We start from the raw sequence: 16,415 nt of genomic DNA on the forward strand, positions 1-16,415 counted from the left end.
TGACAGTCAGTAATCAGAGAAACTACAACAGCACCGTGGTGTTAACAAGATTCCTAACTTCTCAAAGATGGAAAGTACAGCAAAACAAATTGAGTGAACAGATATTATCATGACATTTGATTCCTGTCAACAAAAATGGTCTGAACACGTATTATGGGCAACATATAATATATGCAAGGACCCATGTTATGAAAACATTTCAAGAATTCTAAACCAAATTAAATATTTCAAGAACAAAAAAGTAAACAAGAAAAACCAACCCTGCAACATATTGAACCCCCACTATGACTAAAATGACATTACCCTTCTGGTCTGTAGCACTATTTAAAAACCAAGTAAACATACTGAGCAGATTTGCAAAAAGCATAAATTTGGATACAGTACTGGCCTGAATCTAACAAAAGTAAAAATACCTGAGAAGTGTGTCACACATAATTTACAGAAATGAATTAAAAAGCATTTTCTTCTTCAAGGGTAAAATATAAGAATAGAATAAAAATAGCTTACCCTATCGATTTCACTGTCATCAATTCCATTAAGATCTAATTCACCATCTCCTGAATTTTCATCTAAATAAAGGCAACAGCAACCAATCTCAATTAGGGTTCACGGGTGTTTAAAAACAATGTCTCAAGCACTTTAACTTTGACATTACCTGGAGAATTGTAGGAATACTAAGTGATTAAATAATTATCTTTTAAAATACAGTATCTCTTCCTTCAAAAATAGCAACCCATGGTATTTTCTTATACCTTAAATTGTATATTATATCTCCCAAGATTATTCTAAATACAGTCATCCAAATAAGATCTTAGAAGTACATACTCAAGGAAGGAGATAATTGAAGCAGAATCCACTATAACAGTCTTCAAATATTTGCATTTAGAGCATTACGTTCACTAGTAACTGAATCAGCTTACTATGCCACAGATTTGATTTTCATTTTAAAATAAGAGAAAAAATATTTGATAGAGTAATGTCCTATGAAGTCTCCAGAACTACTGTCAAAAAAATCTGAATCTCAGGTCTTACCATAAGATGAGCTGTACTTAGGGTTTTATCAAATTCAATTCATATCACTTTACTTCAATCTAATCTGACAGTTATCAAATACCTATTGTGTACGGAGCATTGCACTAGGTTCTTACCCAAACTTTAAAAGTCTCATTCTCTGCCCTCACTGAGCTCACAATTTGTTAGAAAGTTGTGTCCGGTAACATACATCAATAAGTACATGAAAGAAATACAAAATCAATTGCTTTGTAAGGCTGAAGAGAGGAAAGGTAATTATCCCCTTGTGAACAATAAGGGAAGGCAGGTAGCATTTAAATTGGGCTTTAAAGGATGGGTAGAAAGTCAATAAATAGACACATTTTCAGTGTAGCCCTAGCACAGAGTAATTTCTTAAATAAGGCTTGTTGGCTGACTTATTGAATATCTATCCACATGGATATCTCCACACCTCAGACATAACATGTCCAAAATGGAATTAGATCTTTCTCCCTAAATCTATCTGTCCTCCAACCTTTCCTGTTTCTATGGATCACAGTACTATCCTCCCAATCACACAGGTTCAAAGTTTGGAGGCCATTAACCCTTCCATCCTCCTGATCCACATGTGCAATTAGTTCACAAATCCTGTCTAATAAATCTTCACAAAATCTTTCACATTCAACCTCCTCTATCCACTTGTATTGCCACCACCTTTGTTTCAGCTATCATCACCTCTTGCTATTAATACTAAGTCTCCTTGTCTTAGCTCTCTCAACTTTCCTACCTATACTTCACACAACTTTTAGAATAATCTTATTGTAGAGATCAAAGAATCACAGACTCTTACAGTTGTAGGGGATCTCAGAGTCACTCTGATCAAAAACTCCCTCTGTATCATCAACATGGTCATCTGTGATCAACAGTCTTGAAGATCTCAAGTGAGAGGGAACTCACTGTATCTCTTGAGGGAACCCATTTCAATTAAGGAGAGCTCTATTAGGAAATTTTCCTCACATCAAACATTAATCTGTCTCTCTGCAACTTTCACTCCTTGCTCCTAAGGTAAAACAACAAGTTTAATTCCTTTCCCCCAAGAAATAATTGCATATAATTTTTGTGTTCCAATACTTGAGATTTAGTCTAACTTCTATATGGAGTATAGTACACCTCTGCTTGAGGACCTCCAATGAGGGGAGCCCCACAATCTTCTAAAATAGGCCATTCTACTTTAGGATAACTAATTATTAGGAAGTTATTCCTGACATCAAGCCCGAATTTATTTTTGTAATGCTACCCACTGCTCCTGGGGTATCTTCTAAGGCCCAAGAGAACGAGGCAAATCCCTTTTCTATATAAAATCCCTTGAAATACTTGAATATAGCTATCATAGCTTCTGAATCTTCTCTTCTTCAGGTTAAATATACTCAGATTCTTCAAGGTCTTTCACCACCAGTTGACCTCTGTTCCAGTTAATTATCATTCATAACTGCTGAACCCAGAACTAAACATAATACTCCAGATGTGGTCTAATCAGGGCAGTGTACAAAGGGACTAATCACTCTTATTCCTGGAAATTATTCCTCTCTTAATGCAGCTCAAAATCAAATCAGCTTTTCTAGTTTGCACATGAAAATGCCAATGTGTGTCAGGAAGACCTGAGTTCAAAACTGGCCTCAGACACTCACTAGCTGTGTGACCCCAGGCAAGTCATTTAACCTCTATTTGCCTTAATCCACAGGAGAAGAAAGTGGCAAACCATTTCAGTATCTTTGCCAAAGAAATTCCATATGGGGTCATGAAGAGTTGGACACGACTGAACAATAACATGAATATATCAAGTTTATAATCTATTAATAAACACACAAGTCGTTTTCAGGCAAAATGCTCTATGACCATGCCTCCTTCCCAATCCTGTCGTTATAAAGTTGATTTTTTTGAATCCAAGTGTAACATTTTACATTTGTCCATATGTAATTTCATCTGTGTATATTCAGTGTAGTGTCCTAGCAGGCTGTCAAAATCTTTTTGAATCCTGTCATGTTAGCTATTTCTCCTACCTTTGTGTCATCTGAAAATCTGATGAACCTAACATCCAAGTTACTGATAAAAATTGATCTCAGGTACACATTCAGACAAATGGGCCTACTTCCAATCCAGTCCCGGGAGCCATCTTCATAAATTAGGGGTCCCACTTTCCTAGATATCACCAACAAATGAACAGATGTTAAATGAGGAGTAGCGGGAGTGACAGGCACAAAGGACCAATTTTTTAGAATAATCTTTATCCTCAATATTCCAAAATTATTTTCATAAAGGTAATCAATATCCTCTTAATGGCTAAACCCAAATGGGGTGTTTTTGTCATGGGGGATTGTCTCTAATAATCTATTCGATGTGTTGTTGTTCATCCTTCATACTCAAGGAGTACAACATCTGAGTACAGCAATGTTGGGAGTCAAGGAACTGTATGTTCTACTGAGGCTGATGAGTCCAATACAAGCTCTCAGAGGTCAGGCATAAATAATCCGTCTGAACATTTGAGCTGGAGTTGTCTCTAGATTTGTGCATTTCACATTTCCTTTGTGCCACTATGATTCTGCCCTGCTCATAGAGCACAGTGCCTTCTTTGATGTGGGAACACCATGCTAGGTGGTCCTATGCCAGCATCATCTATGTCTCACAATTGAAAGTAAATTTCTTCAGAGGGACCTTGAGAGTGTCCTTGTGCTGCTTCTTCTGACCTCTGAGAGTTTGTCTTGTGGAAGTAGGAGGGACCATCCATCTCTAGGGAGGCAATGTTTAAGTCCATCAAAAGTAAAGTGCAAATGAAGCTCAGAGAAACAGAGGATTCTTGGCTCGGTAAGAAGGCACAGAAGATTGAGTTCTATGCTGACAGTAATAATCCAAAGTGCTTTTATGATACCCTGGAGATATTTATGAGCCAAAGACCTCTGGTGCAACTCAACTCTTCAATGCTGATGACGCCACACTGATCAGTGAGAAAGATATGATCCTGTATATCTCAGGTCGAAGTCAGTCCCTCTCTAGCCTAACTTCCTATTGAAGAAGAGGTTTTAAATGCTAGAAGGCTCTTCTCTGTGGCAAAACGCCTAATGCTGATTCCATCTCAGCAGAGATCTACAAGGCAGGGGGACCACTACTTATGCAAAAGCTGACTGAAATCTTCCAGGTTATAAGGCAAGAGGTTATCCCCCAGGAAATCAAAGATGCCTCCATTGTTCATGTCTAAAAAGGAAAAGAAAACAAGTTGTCCTGTGACAATCACAGGGTGCAGTGTCTCTCTTAGTCATTGCTGGGAAGATTTTTTTTCCAGAGTCTTCCTTAATAGGCTGATCCTTCACCTGGAATATGGTCATTTATTTGATACCCAGTGGCTTTGGAAAGGGCCAAGGACATGGTGTTTACTGCCAACAACTCTAGGAGAAATGCCAGGAGCAGAACACAATGTTCATTGACCTGACCAAGGCTTTTGATACTGTCAGTCATCAAGGCTTGTGGAAGATCATAGCAAAACATTGTTTCCTGGAGAAACAACATTAGTATTGTAGGCCAGTTTCACAATGGCATGCTTGCACAGGTTCTAGATAAAGGATGATGCTCTCACACTTTCCCAGTCTATATGATATACATAGTTCCGGTATGCCCCTTAGTGACCTAGCTATTGAGCTAACATCCCAAACTGAACTCATCATCTTCCCCTCCTCCCACCCCCTCAAATAAGACCTCTTCTTAATTTTCCTGTCAATATCAAGGTGTACCATCATGCTCCCAGTCAGTACCACATGCAAATTTTATGAAACTGACTCAAGCAACTGAACCAAGATTTGCTACTAAAATGGGAACAGTAAGTCAGTCAACAAACATCTGTTAAGCATTTGCTATGTGCCAGCCATTGTTAAAAAAAAAAAAGTGGTCAAAATGCTTGAATAGCTAAAGGGGAAAGAAGTCTATACCTGGTAGCATCTGCTTTTAGTAAGAATTCTCCACTTAAGCCCACCTAGAGGGAAACCTTTCTGCATGTTTTTTATCCTGGTAACAGCTGGAGGGTATGAAATGTTAGGAGTGGGAAGACATTTAAACCTAATAGGCAAATAATAAAAAAGTACAAAACTTCACTGATGAAAATAACTTCTGAAAAAGCAGAATTGACCAGATGAACAAAGAAGTACAAAAGTTCACTGAAGAAAATAATTCCACAAAATTAGAATTGGGAAAGTAGAAGCTAATGACATCATGCAAATCAAGAAAGAATGAAACAAAGTCAAAAGAATGAAAAAAAATTGAAGAAAATGTGAGCTATCTCATCAGAAAACAACTGACCTGGAAAATAGATTGAGGAAAGATCATTTTAAGAATTATTGGACTACCCAAAAGCCATGATAAAAAAAAGGGGTCTAGACACCATATTCCAGGAAATTATCAAGAAAAACCATCTAGAAATCTTAGAACCAGAGGGTAAAATAGAAAGAATCTGCCAATGACCTCCTAAATGAAATTCCAAAACGGAAACTGTAGGAATATCATGGCCAAATTCCAGAGCTCCTAGGTCAAAGAGAATATACTTCAAGCAGTCAGAAAATCATTCAAATATCATGAAGCCACACTCAGGATCACACAAATTTAGCAGCTACCATGTTAAAGGAGTAGAGGGCTTGGAATATGACATTCCAGAAGGCAAAAAAGCTAGGATTAAAACCAAGAATAACCTACCCCGCAAAATCCTGAGCATAATCCTAAAAGGGAAAAAAAATACACATTTAATGATATAGAAGACTTTCAAATATCCCTGATAAAAAGAGCACAGATGAATAGAAAATTAATGTTCAAATATGAAACTCAAGAGAAGCAAACATGAAAAGGTAAACATTAAAGTGAAATCATAAAGGATTCAGTAAGATTAAACTCTTTACACATTTCTATAAGGAAAGATGATACATCTAGCTCCTAAGAACTTTATCATTATCAGGGCAGTTAGAAGGAATCTAGATAGAGGGCAGATATGAGTTAATTATGTTGAGATGATCTCAAAAAATGGAAGAGTGAAAAAAGGGGTGCACTGGGAGAGGTAGAATGGGGAATATTATCTCACATAAAATAAATAAGATGGAATTTCTAAAGTGGAGAGGAAAACTGGGGGGTGGGGTGGGGGTGGGGAAAGTAGGCAACAATTGAGCCTCCCTCTCATCTTATCTGGCTAAAAGGGGGAAGAATATATACACACACTCAGTTGTGTATAGGAATCTACGTTGCCCAATAGTAAAGTCGGAGGAAAAAAAGATGAGAAAAGGGGGAGGGGGTGATAAAAGGACGGGCAGATTAAGAGAGTCATAACTGTGACTCTGAATGGGATGAACTGACTTGGAAATCAGAAGCAGAAAATAGATTAGAAATCAGAATCCAACAATATTGTGTTGACAAGAAACACATTAAAGCACAATTTATTATGCTTCACCTGAAGTAAAAAAGGCAGCTAAAGTCAAAAAAGGCAAAAAGGAAGATCTCAGATGAAGGAAAAGCAAAAAGAGACCTGACTGAAAGAGATAATAAGGGAAACTACATTTTGCTAGAAAGTACCATAATGACATTATCAATACTAAACATATATGCACTAAATAGCAAAGCATCCAAATTCTTAAAGGAAAAGTTAAATGAATTGCAGGAGAAAACAGAGAGTAAAACTATATACTAGTGAGGGAGTTTTAACCTTCCTCTCTCAGAGCTAGATAAATCTAACCATAAAATAAATAAGAAAAAGATAGGGACACGAATAGAATTTTAGAAATATTAGATATGATAGATCTTGGTGGAAAAAATGAACAAGAATAGAAAGGGGTATAGCTTTTCATCAGCTTTAGATCACACCTTCACAAAAATTGGCCATGCAGAAGGCAGTAAATGAAGATTGGGAAACAGCCAGCAGACCAGTTTAGGGGGAATAAAGACTGCATGAAAGAAATCACTATTCCTGCTCAAGGATATGAAAGGAAAATGTTACTAATTACAACTAGAACTCTTGCCTTTATTAATGGTAGTCACAGGTGGAGATTTATTTGAGTTGAAGAAGTGGGCAAGAATTCTAGAAGCACTACAGACCCACTCAGCAGTGGCAAAGAGAATTTCTGCCATTCATCTTGAAAGAGCTATTATACTTCTACTTAGGAAAAATCACCCCTCACAAGGAGAAGACTCACTGAAAGAAAAAAAGATCAGGTTGTCTGTAATTGATGCTAAAGACTTTAAGTATTTAAATACAAGGCAGAACAGTTCCCAATTCCTCAACTCATTTTCCATGACTTTTTCTTCCACCCCACCTAAACTATACATAGAGAAGGTCATACCCTTGATTTTGCCATCACTCACAAGTGTTCCACGTGCATGTTTGTGAACATTGAAATAACTCCCCCTGCTGCTAACTTCTGGCATTTCTATTTGGTAAAAGAAAGCTACTATCACTACAGATTGTACTGCTTACTTTTCACTTCTATTCACTGATTTTTTTTTTCCTCTTCCCCATTTGGAGGATAGCTACTCTGTTAAACACTGCCCAGATACTGACAGGAAGAAGCAGAAAGGGATAGGAAATAGAAAATTCAAGGTCTCAGGTACACAGCAGAAACAGCCAAGATAATTAACACAGGCAGGTAAAGGATCTGGGGAGCTCTGGTCTAGGACTCTTGTGCCCTCTTTCCTTATTTTCATCCCTTTAACAAGCCTTTCAGGAAACCATACTAGAGGCAGGATCAGATAAATTATACATTAGCTAAGTTTATATGTTTCCTAAGTTCAGTTTATCTCTGATTTAAAGAGAAAACCAATCAAATGTAAGAAAGGTAGCACATAAATATCTTAGTGGAAGAAGCAGTCAGGCAGAGGTCAGTGACAGAGTTTGAACCTACTAGGGAAAGGTGGTCCCTTAAGAATCAATATTTCCATAATCACAGAACTTCAGAACTGTAAGAGACTTTGGAGGTTACCTGGTCAGTCAGAGAGCCAAAAAGCATTTACTATATGCTTACTATGTGCAAGGCATTGTGCTCATTATACAGGTAAGCAAACTAAGGCTCAAAGACATTAATTTTCCCAACATCATAAACTAGTAAATGTTGAACTTGGGATTCAAAGCCAAGGCTGCTAAGTGCAAATCCAATGCTCTTTCCAATACATCAGGCCACCAACTTATTTATAGCCTACAAAAATGGTGTCAAACTCACTATATATTGACTTAGAAAACCATAAATTAACATTATCTATGCTGTACTATATTTTAATTTATTTTGTTAAACATTTCCCAATTACATTTTAATTTGGTTCCAGCCTCTGCTGGACCTTGACACCTCTGATCTACAACACCCAATTGAAAAATGAAAATGAAAAATGCATTTCCTAGTTCTTTCCAAATAATTATTGGATGTTACCATTAAGATAATTATAATACCCATTCTTGGAAGGCTAGACTAGTATTGACCTTTATGACTAGGGCAATACTTTCACTAATGATTTCACCCAGCTGGTTAAAGGGTCATTTGATGGAGAAGCACAGGTAATATTTCTAGGTACTATCTTCCAATTCATTTTCCTCCTCTTCAAACGAGACAAATGACTCAGCAAAGTATGAATGACACTTGCCGTACTTGGTACAACAAGGAAGTTGTTCTGCCCTGGTACATTTAGTGTGGGTAGAATACAGGAATCACTTAGGTAAAACTCATTTACCTCTTTTTATACATATTGTATGCATTTTTGTTTCATTTGATAGCCAAGATTATTGGCAAATAAATACAATGCTAGCACGTAAACTTGGTAATTCCAGAAATCATAAGATCACCAGAGCAGACTTTAGAAATAAAGCCACTCTGTCTTATCAGTTCAATCTTTTCCCAGAAACTATTCTCATTCCCTCCGTCTTTCATATCTTCAAACTCTCACTTTCCAATGTTGTCTTCCTCTTTGTCTATAAATATGTTTAGATTTCCCCAATCCTAAGAAACAAAAGATCTTTGATCTTTCTATTCTATCCAGCTTTCATTTAATTTCTTTATTCCTCCATGTCACTGCCCCATCAAACTTCTTGAAAAATGTGTCTATACTTAAAGCTTCCATTTTCAAGCCATCTGATCTCTTTAATCTCTTACAATCTGGCTTCTAAATTCATCACATCCTTCTAAAACTACTCTATCAAAGGTTACTGATAACTTTCTTAGTGCCAAATTCAGTATACCTTTTTTTGGACTTCATCCTATTTGAACTCTACAGCATATGGCACCCAACCATCCTTTTCTTTTAACCTGGTTTCTTAGCCACTATATTTTCCTAGTTCTTCTACTTCTCTTACCACTCTTTAATTTCCTTTGGAGGTTGTCTTCTTCCCCATCCCTTATAAAGGATTCTCTGCAAAGCACTGGTCTTGGTCCTCTTTGCTCCTTCTATAATCTCTTGCTCTTGGTCTCCTTCTTTGTCTTTCTGTAATCCCCTTTTTCTAAAGGTCATTTATTTCCATGAATTCAACCATCACTTGTCTTTGGCTTCTGTCTCATATCTCAAACAGACTACAGCAGTGATTCCCCACATTCCAAGAATGAATAATGAATCAAAAACTTACACAGACCTCAACAAAAAGCTTTTACGAATTCGATAATACTTTTAAATAAATTTGCATTTTATTACATAGAATAATAGAATCTTATTGCTGGAAGAAACCTCAGGGGTCATCTACTATAAGCCATACCAACAAGAATCCCTTCTTTAAACATCCCCAGCAAGGAGTCAGCCAGTTTCTGCTTAAAGATCTATAACGAGGAGAAACCTATCATTCCCATGGCAAATCCACTTTGGGATAATCTCCAAGTGTTAATTTATATCAATGGTTCCCATTTAGTGGTTAAGAGATTCAAGCTAAAAATTCTTTAATAATGTCTTAAGCAACAAATAATTGGACAATTATGTTATAATTACGTATATGTATGTATAAATATATACATGTGTGTATAACTATACATATATATTTATGCATGTACAAATACACATATATTTGCACGTATAAATATATTGAACAACAAAAACTCATAACCTTCATTCACCCATAAGACAAGACCAGACAAAATAAGAGATTAAATTGAACAACTGCTAAAATCTAAAGAGGGAAAAGTTAAAGACCTTGAAGTCACTGAAAATCTTTAATGAAAACTCCAGAAATTATGCCAAAAAACAAAAAAGGATTTTACAAAAATAATGCTGATGTCACAAATGATTGTGATCATAGAATTAATTAATAATTAATACAACTAGCATACTAATCACAGAATAAACAAAGTAACTTTTAAAAGCTGCTATCTTCTGTAAATATCATGAACAATTGGAATTCACCCACAGTATTTGAAAAAACATATAAAATATTTCAGCATTTGTACAACAAAGGAGGAAAGAAAAAATGAACAACTCTACACACAAGTATCAAGCACCATTATAGTAGAATTGACTTGAGAGAATTACTACAGTGGGAAGGCACTGGAAGAATTAGTTGATATTTAGCTAGTATACATAGTAGAAAACTATTACTGCACAAATACAGTTAACAAAAAATAAGCATGAAGAACTGACTCTGGGGAGGAAAAGGGAAATTTAAGATTCCTTTAATAAGCAAAAGTCAAAGTTCTTACACTTTTTTATATACAAGAGTCAAAGCAACAAGAAAGAACTAAATTAAAAATTGTTAATTATTTTTTAAACTATATCAGCTTCTAAGGACATAGATTGTAAAAAACTTCAGGAAAAAAGGAATATATGTGGAAAATTTTTGGTCATCTATATGGTTATATGAAGTTCAACACAATGAAAACACAAGTTACATTAAACAAGAAAGAGGAAGCTTTATAATGAATGTTAGGGCAACTATGTCAAAGGAGGTTACTAAAACTCTAGCTTCTCAGCAAAAGTGGAAGGTAGTAGGGTCACAGAAGATGCATAATCACTGGTTCCAATGCTTCACAATGGCATGTGAATAGCTTTTTTTTTAAATGAAAGGTTATTTCTTAAAACATGCGAGCATTTTGTTTCCTTCTCTCCCACCTGTCCCTCACTCCTCAAGAAGAATTCAAGGAAGACAAATTCAAAAACTTCTCATTCTACATATCTACATAGTGGTATAATCTATATCATATCATATGGTATATCATATGGTATAATATCTATATCATATGGTATAATATTTTAATGGTCTATCAGGACTTCTTTCTCCCATCACAAGATACATGGAATGCTTCAATGTAAGTTTTTTAGAATTGCAGATTATTATTGTCCACTATGGTGTAGATCAGTCTTTGAAAATGGTTTCTTTCCACAATATTGTTGTTATAGTATAGCAATTTTCTTGTTCCGCTCACTTCACTCTACATTAATTCAGACAAGTCTTCTATCTCCTCCATCATTTATTATGGCATAATCATATTTTATTACATTCATACAGCCTAATTTACTAAGTCATTTTCCAACTTATGGGTACCTCCATGGTTCCCAGGTCTTTGTCACTACAAAATGAGATGCCACAAATGTTTGTTTTTGTTTTTGTTTTTTTTTAAACATATAGAACCTTTTCCTCTTCCTGTGGTCTCTCTGGGATATAGGTCAAGTAGTTGTATAGCTGGGTAAAACAACAAAGCCAAAAGAGTGAAAAATTAAAATAATATATAAGGTATCTACTATAAAAAAAAGAATACCTGGAAAATAGGTCAAGATTAGATAATTTAAACATCATTGGACTCCCTGAAATTCATGTCCCCTTAAATTGCCCAGGTATATTAGAAAGAAAAGGCCACAGGAAAATGAAAATTAGGCACTGATCGGTGATCGATGCCTAAAAGAAATCCCATACTAAAAACTGGCAGGAATATCGCAGCCAAAATCCAGAGTTTCCAGGTTAAAGAAAAAATACTTTGAGCAAACAGAAAAAAATAAAGGACTAAGGAACCAGAATCAGAATCACACAAAGCAATGCTGTAATTAGAATAGGAGAGAGAAAATCTTGGAATCTGATGTTCAAAAAGAAAAAGGCCTAAAACTAAGAATACCTTTCCCTGAAAAACTAAGAAAAACTAGAGGAGAAAATATAGACCTTTAATAAATAGAATATAAGAAATAATAATATTAGCTAGCAAAGTTATTTCAGTTGATCCTGATTTTCAAAGATTTTGAAGCACTACCTCAACTCTTTTCCTGGTCCCAGGATATCCCAGAACAAGTCTGGGATATGTCTGCTCACATGCCTTGAATGAAACAACTCAATTCCTTCCAGTGAGATATAACCATCAGGACTCGTCATGTTGCCTGCCACAGCCTCACCTCCTATCCAGACCTTATGCCTGGCCTTGCCTCTACCCCCTACAGATTCACAGCACTGTCATTTAACCTAATGAAGTAACCTAAGAACCCCTGGGCTTTGCCACCTCCCTTAATACCAAAACCCTTAGGACTTCTGGGCTCTTCTATCTGCCCTGCAGCTGAATTTTCTTTTATATGCAGGGACCAGCAAAACTTTTTTTTTTTGGTTACTATTCTCAGCACTTATCACAGGTAAGTGCTCAGTAAATGTCTAACCAAGTAGGATGGAACTTTTTGCTGTTTTTTGTTTGAATGCTTCTCAGCACTAAGGTGATTGAGTGCCTTTGATTGAATGGGGAGTCTTTGATGACCTGCTTACATCACAGGAAGGCTTAGGTCACATGGGTTTGAGTTGCATGGTTGTGATACTCTCTGACCCTGAGAAGTGCGGATATATATGCTCTGAGGTTGGCGTTTTGTTTTGGGGGTTTCACTCTTTGGAAGAGCGGTCACATGGTTTGGTCAGACGAGCCTCTGGGTAGCCATTAAGAGCCACCCCTCCACACCCTGCTTTGAAAACCCAGATGTTGGTGCTTCTCTCTCTGGTAAATATGTATTGTGATTTGGTCAGACAGATAGAAGCCTGTCTGTTGATTTGTTATTCTCTTTGCTTGTAATTCCTATTTGTAATTTCTCTGAAAGTTCAGGGTGCTGACTTTTTCCCTTGAACTAAGCGAATCATACATGTATGTTCAATTAAAGATTATTAACCCCTTAAAGTTGCTTTCCTTAGAAAAGCAGATCAAAGAACCTGTGCTAGCAGCCCTCCTCTGTGCTGGTGTTATTGGCCTTACACAGCCACGGTAGCTGCAAGGTGCACTGTTGTTACAAAATGCTATTACGTTCATTCATTTATTCAAAAGGTCAGAATCTTTTAAAGACAAACAAAGAACAGAAGAGAAACTTAGAAAGGCAAATACATCTGAGCAATTGGGATGAATGATGATGAAGAGCTTACATGATAAAAAAGGGAGAAAAGACAAGCATCTCTTCAGAATATCAGCCTTCAAGGGTCACAGATAGAATTAAATGCAGCCAGGACCTACCTTTGGCAAATGGGTTCTGCCAACCTGGTTTTGAGGGAGGAAAGACAAAGATAAAAAGGAAAACGCTAGAACTAAGTAGGGAAGAAACTGGAAAAAGGTAGAGGAACTTAATACTTCTTATAATTGGGGTGCATAACAAAAGAAGCATATATAGATAGGAGGAAGGGGGTAGGGAAAGTGGCCATCCCATGAAATAGGTTTATCTGAACTTTACATGAACCTCTTATTTGAACCTAGCAAAAGATGGTTAAACATAGTTTGGTATATGAATACATTAAATTCTATAGGGAAACAAGCAGGGACAGGGATTCTTAAGAGAGAGGGAAGTCTTAAGCAAAACAAACTTCAGTTTCAAAGGGCAGAGTATAAAGAAGAAATGGCCACCTGGATCTGGGTTAGGTAAAGACAGGAAATGTAAAGGCGCACAATCAGACCATTTCATTTACAGATTACTCATGTTGATCACATTCTTTTCCACCTATTTTTTGTAAGTAAAATGGTAGGGGGGGGGGAATGTGAAGAAAAAATCTTAGAGGAAACGTTAGAGAAAAAACAATTAACGATCAAAGCCCAGATATGAATGGTGGAGCTAACAAATAAAACAAAGGAAGAAAGCAAAATTCAACAATGTTGTTTATAGAGAAACTCACTTGAAACAAAGATTAGACACAGAGTTAAAATGAAAGGCTGGAACAGAATTTACTCAAACAATTGCTTAAGGAGTGGCAATCTTCATCCTCAGACAAGATAACATTAGACAGACAAGATAAAAATAGACAAGATAACATTAAAAACAGTTAAAAAGTGATAAGCAAGAAAATTTTAATGCGACACCATAGATCATAAAATACTATCAGTACTCAATATAGATGCACCAAATGGCATAGCATCTAAGTGCTTAAAAAGAAAAGTTAATCAAATTACAGTGAGAAATAGACAGCAAAACTGTAATAGTCAGGGTCCTCAAAGTACCAGCTGTCAGGTCTAGACAAATCCAACCAAAAAAACAAAACAAAACAGACACCAAAGAAAGAAGTAAAGGACCCAAATAGAATTTTATAAACATTGAATATGATAGCCCTTAGGTGGTTACTGAATGGAAACTGAAAAGAATATATGCATTTTTCAGCACCTGTCTTAGGAATAAAATGGTCTCAAATGCAAATTCACTATTTAAAGAAAATGAAGCAATGAGGCAAATATTTATAATGATGATAATACCTAGCATTTATACACTGCTTTAAAGTTTGTAAAGTGCTTTACAAATACTGTCTCATTTTATTCTTACAACAACCCTGGAAGGTAGGAGTTATCATTATCCCCATTTTAACTGAAGCATACCAAGTTTGAGTGACTTGCCCAGGGGCACACACCTAGTAAAGTCTGAGGTCAGATTTAAACTCAGAGTTTCCTGCCTGACTCCAGGCACAGTACTTTATCCACTGAAACATCTAGCTGCTTAAAAAAAAAAAACTTTTACTACATATAAGCAAATATTCAAAGATATACCAATATCCAGCAAGGATATACATGTGCTCACCCACAGAGATGCACACACCTCAAGAGGAAATAAACTATTTGTCAAATCCAAAAGGCTGTCCCTGACTTCTTAATGTTGATTTAGATAAGTATAAAAAATAGTCTTTCATCACTATATATAAGAATCTTCCCAAAGTGGGTCTTACTACATTTAATTTATCCCTAACAGAATGAAATGATTAATGTCATGCAGTCTAATCAGCCATTAGAATCTGTGGCACTGGCAAAACAGATAGCTTAAGACCATGAGTTAGAGCATAAAAATCTCATATATAAATGTAGAGGGAAAAAAAGAAATATCAAACATCTTTTACTGACTCCAATGTAATAAAAATTATAATCAAATTAAGAGCATTTGAAAAATGGATTCAAACTTAAGTAATATAGTCATAAAGAACACTTAGGTAAATGAATAACAGAAACAATGATTCAACCGCTCCCAAAGGGCAACAATGAAACAACACACCAAAACTTTGGGGTGCAGTTCTAAGCATTCTGAACAAACAAAAAACAGATCAATGAACTGGGCATACAAATTTTAAAAAAATAGAAAAGCAAAAAATGAAAAGCCACAACTAAACATAAAAATTGTGAAAATCAAAGAAGATATTCATCGATAAGCAAAATGAATAAAACAAACCATTAACTAGCTTGATGTTTTGAAAAGGAAAACCAAAATGCCAGAATCAAAATTTCATAAAAAATAAAAAGCAAATTACTACAAATTATTTTGTCCAACTATATGCTAACAAAACTAATACTGTAAATTAGAATGAATATTTACAAAAATATAAAATACTCAGATTAATGGAACAAATAAAAAAGATAAATTAACCCAATATCAGAAAAAGAAAATAGAAGTGTATTACAATAAAGGAATAACCCAAAGAAAAAAAAAACACAGGTCCAGATAGATTTATATCAAAATTTCAAGGAATATTACTCCTCCCAATAAGCTGGGAGTTCCCAAAGGCCTATTCTTATCTTTTTTTTTTGGTACCCTCAGTAGTTAGTACAGTGTTCGGCACAAAGTAGACAGCCAGTAAATGTTCCATTCAGCTTCCAAAATGATTTTCCTAACACACAGATCTGATCGTGTCCACCCCCCATCTCCATCCCCCTCCCCCTTTAACAAGGCAAACAGTATTTATCTAGAACCAAGAGACAGAATTATCTGTAACAAAGAAACGCTAGAGGCTTTTCTAATGAAATCAGGAGTAAAATAAGAAGATCCACTTCCAGTTTGATTAATTTCCTTAACCATTCCCTAACAATGGACATCAATTTTGTTTCCAATTCTTTGCTATTATAAAAAGTGCTGCTATAATATTTTATTGCATATGGTACCTTTTTTTTTTCCTATCTTTGGCAACCTTAGGGCCTAGCAGTGGCATCTGTGGCTTAGGATTATATATTCTTAATAAGAGAAAATTATATTTCACC

The 16,415-nt window shown here is 35.8% G+C and overlaps 1 protein-coding gene across 1 annotated transcript in view; it reads right to left on the reverse strand.

The window, feature by feature from the left end:
• The window catches only part of BRF1 (BRF1 RNA polymerase III transcription initiation factor subunit), a 159,245-nt gene that overhangs the window by 40,875 nt on the left and 101,955 nt on the right, over positions 1-16,415 (reverse strand). Inside the window, 1 exon segment of the mRNA XM_036748768.1 lies at positions 508-569. Coding sequence (XP_036604663.1) covers positions 508-569 — 62 coding nt within the window.

This window comes from Trichosurus vulpecula, chromosome 3 (genome assembly GCF_011100635.1).
Source record: "Trichosurus vulpecula isolate mTriVul1 chromosome 3, mTriVul1.pri, whole genome shotgun sequence".
NCBI classification, from domain to species: Eukaryota; Metazoa; Chordata; class Mammalia; order Diprotodontia; family Phalangeridae; genus Trichosurus; species Trichosurus vulpecula.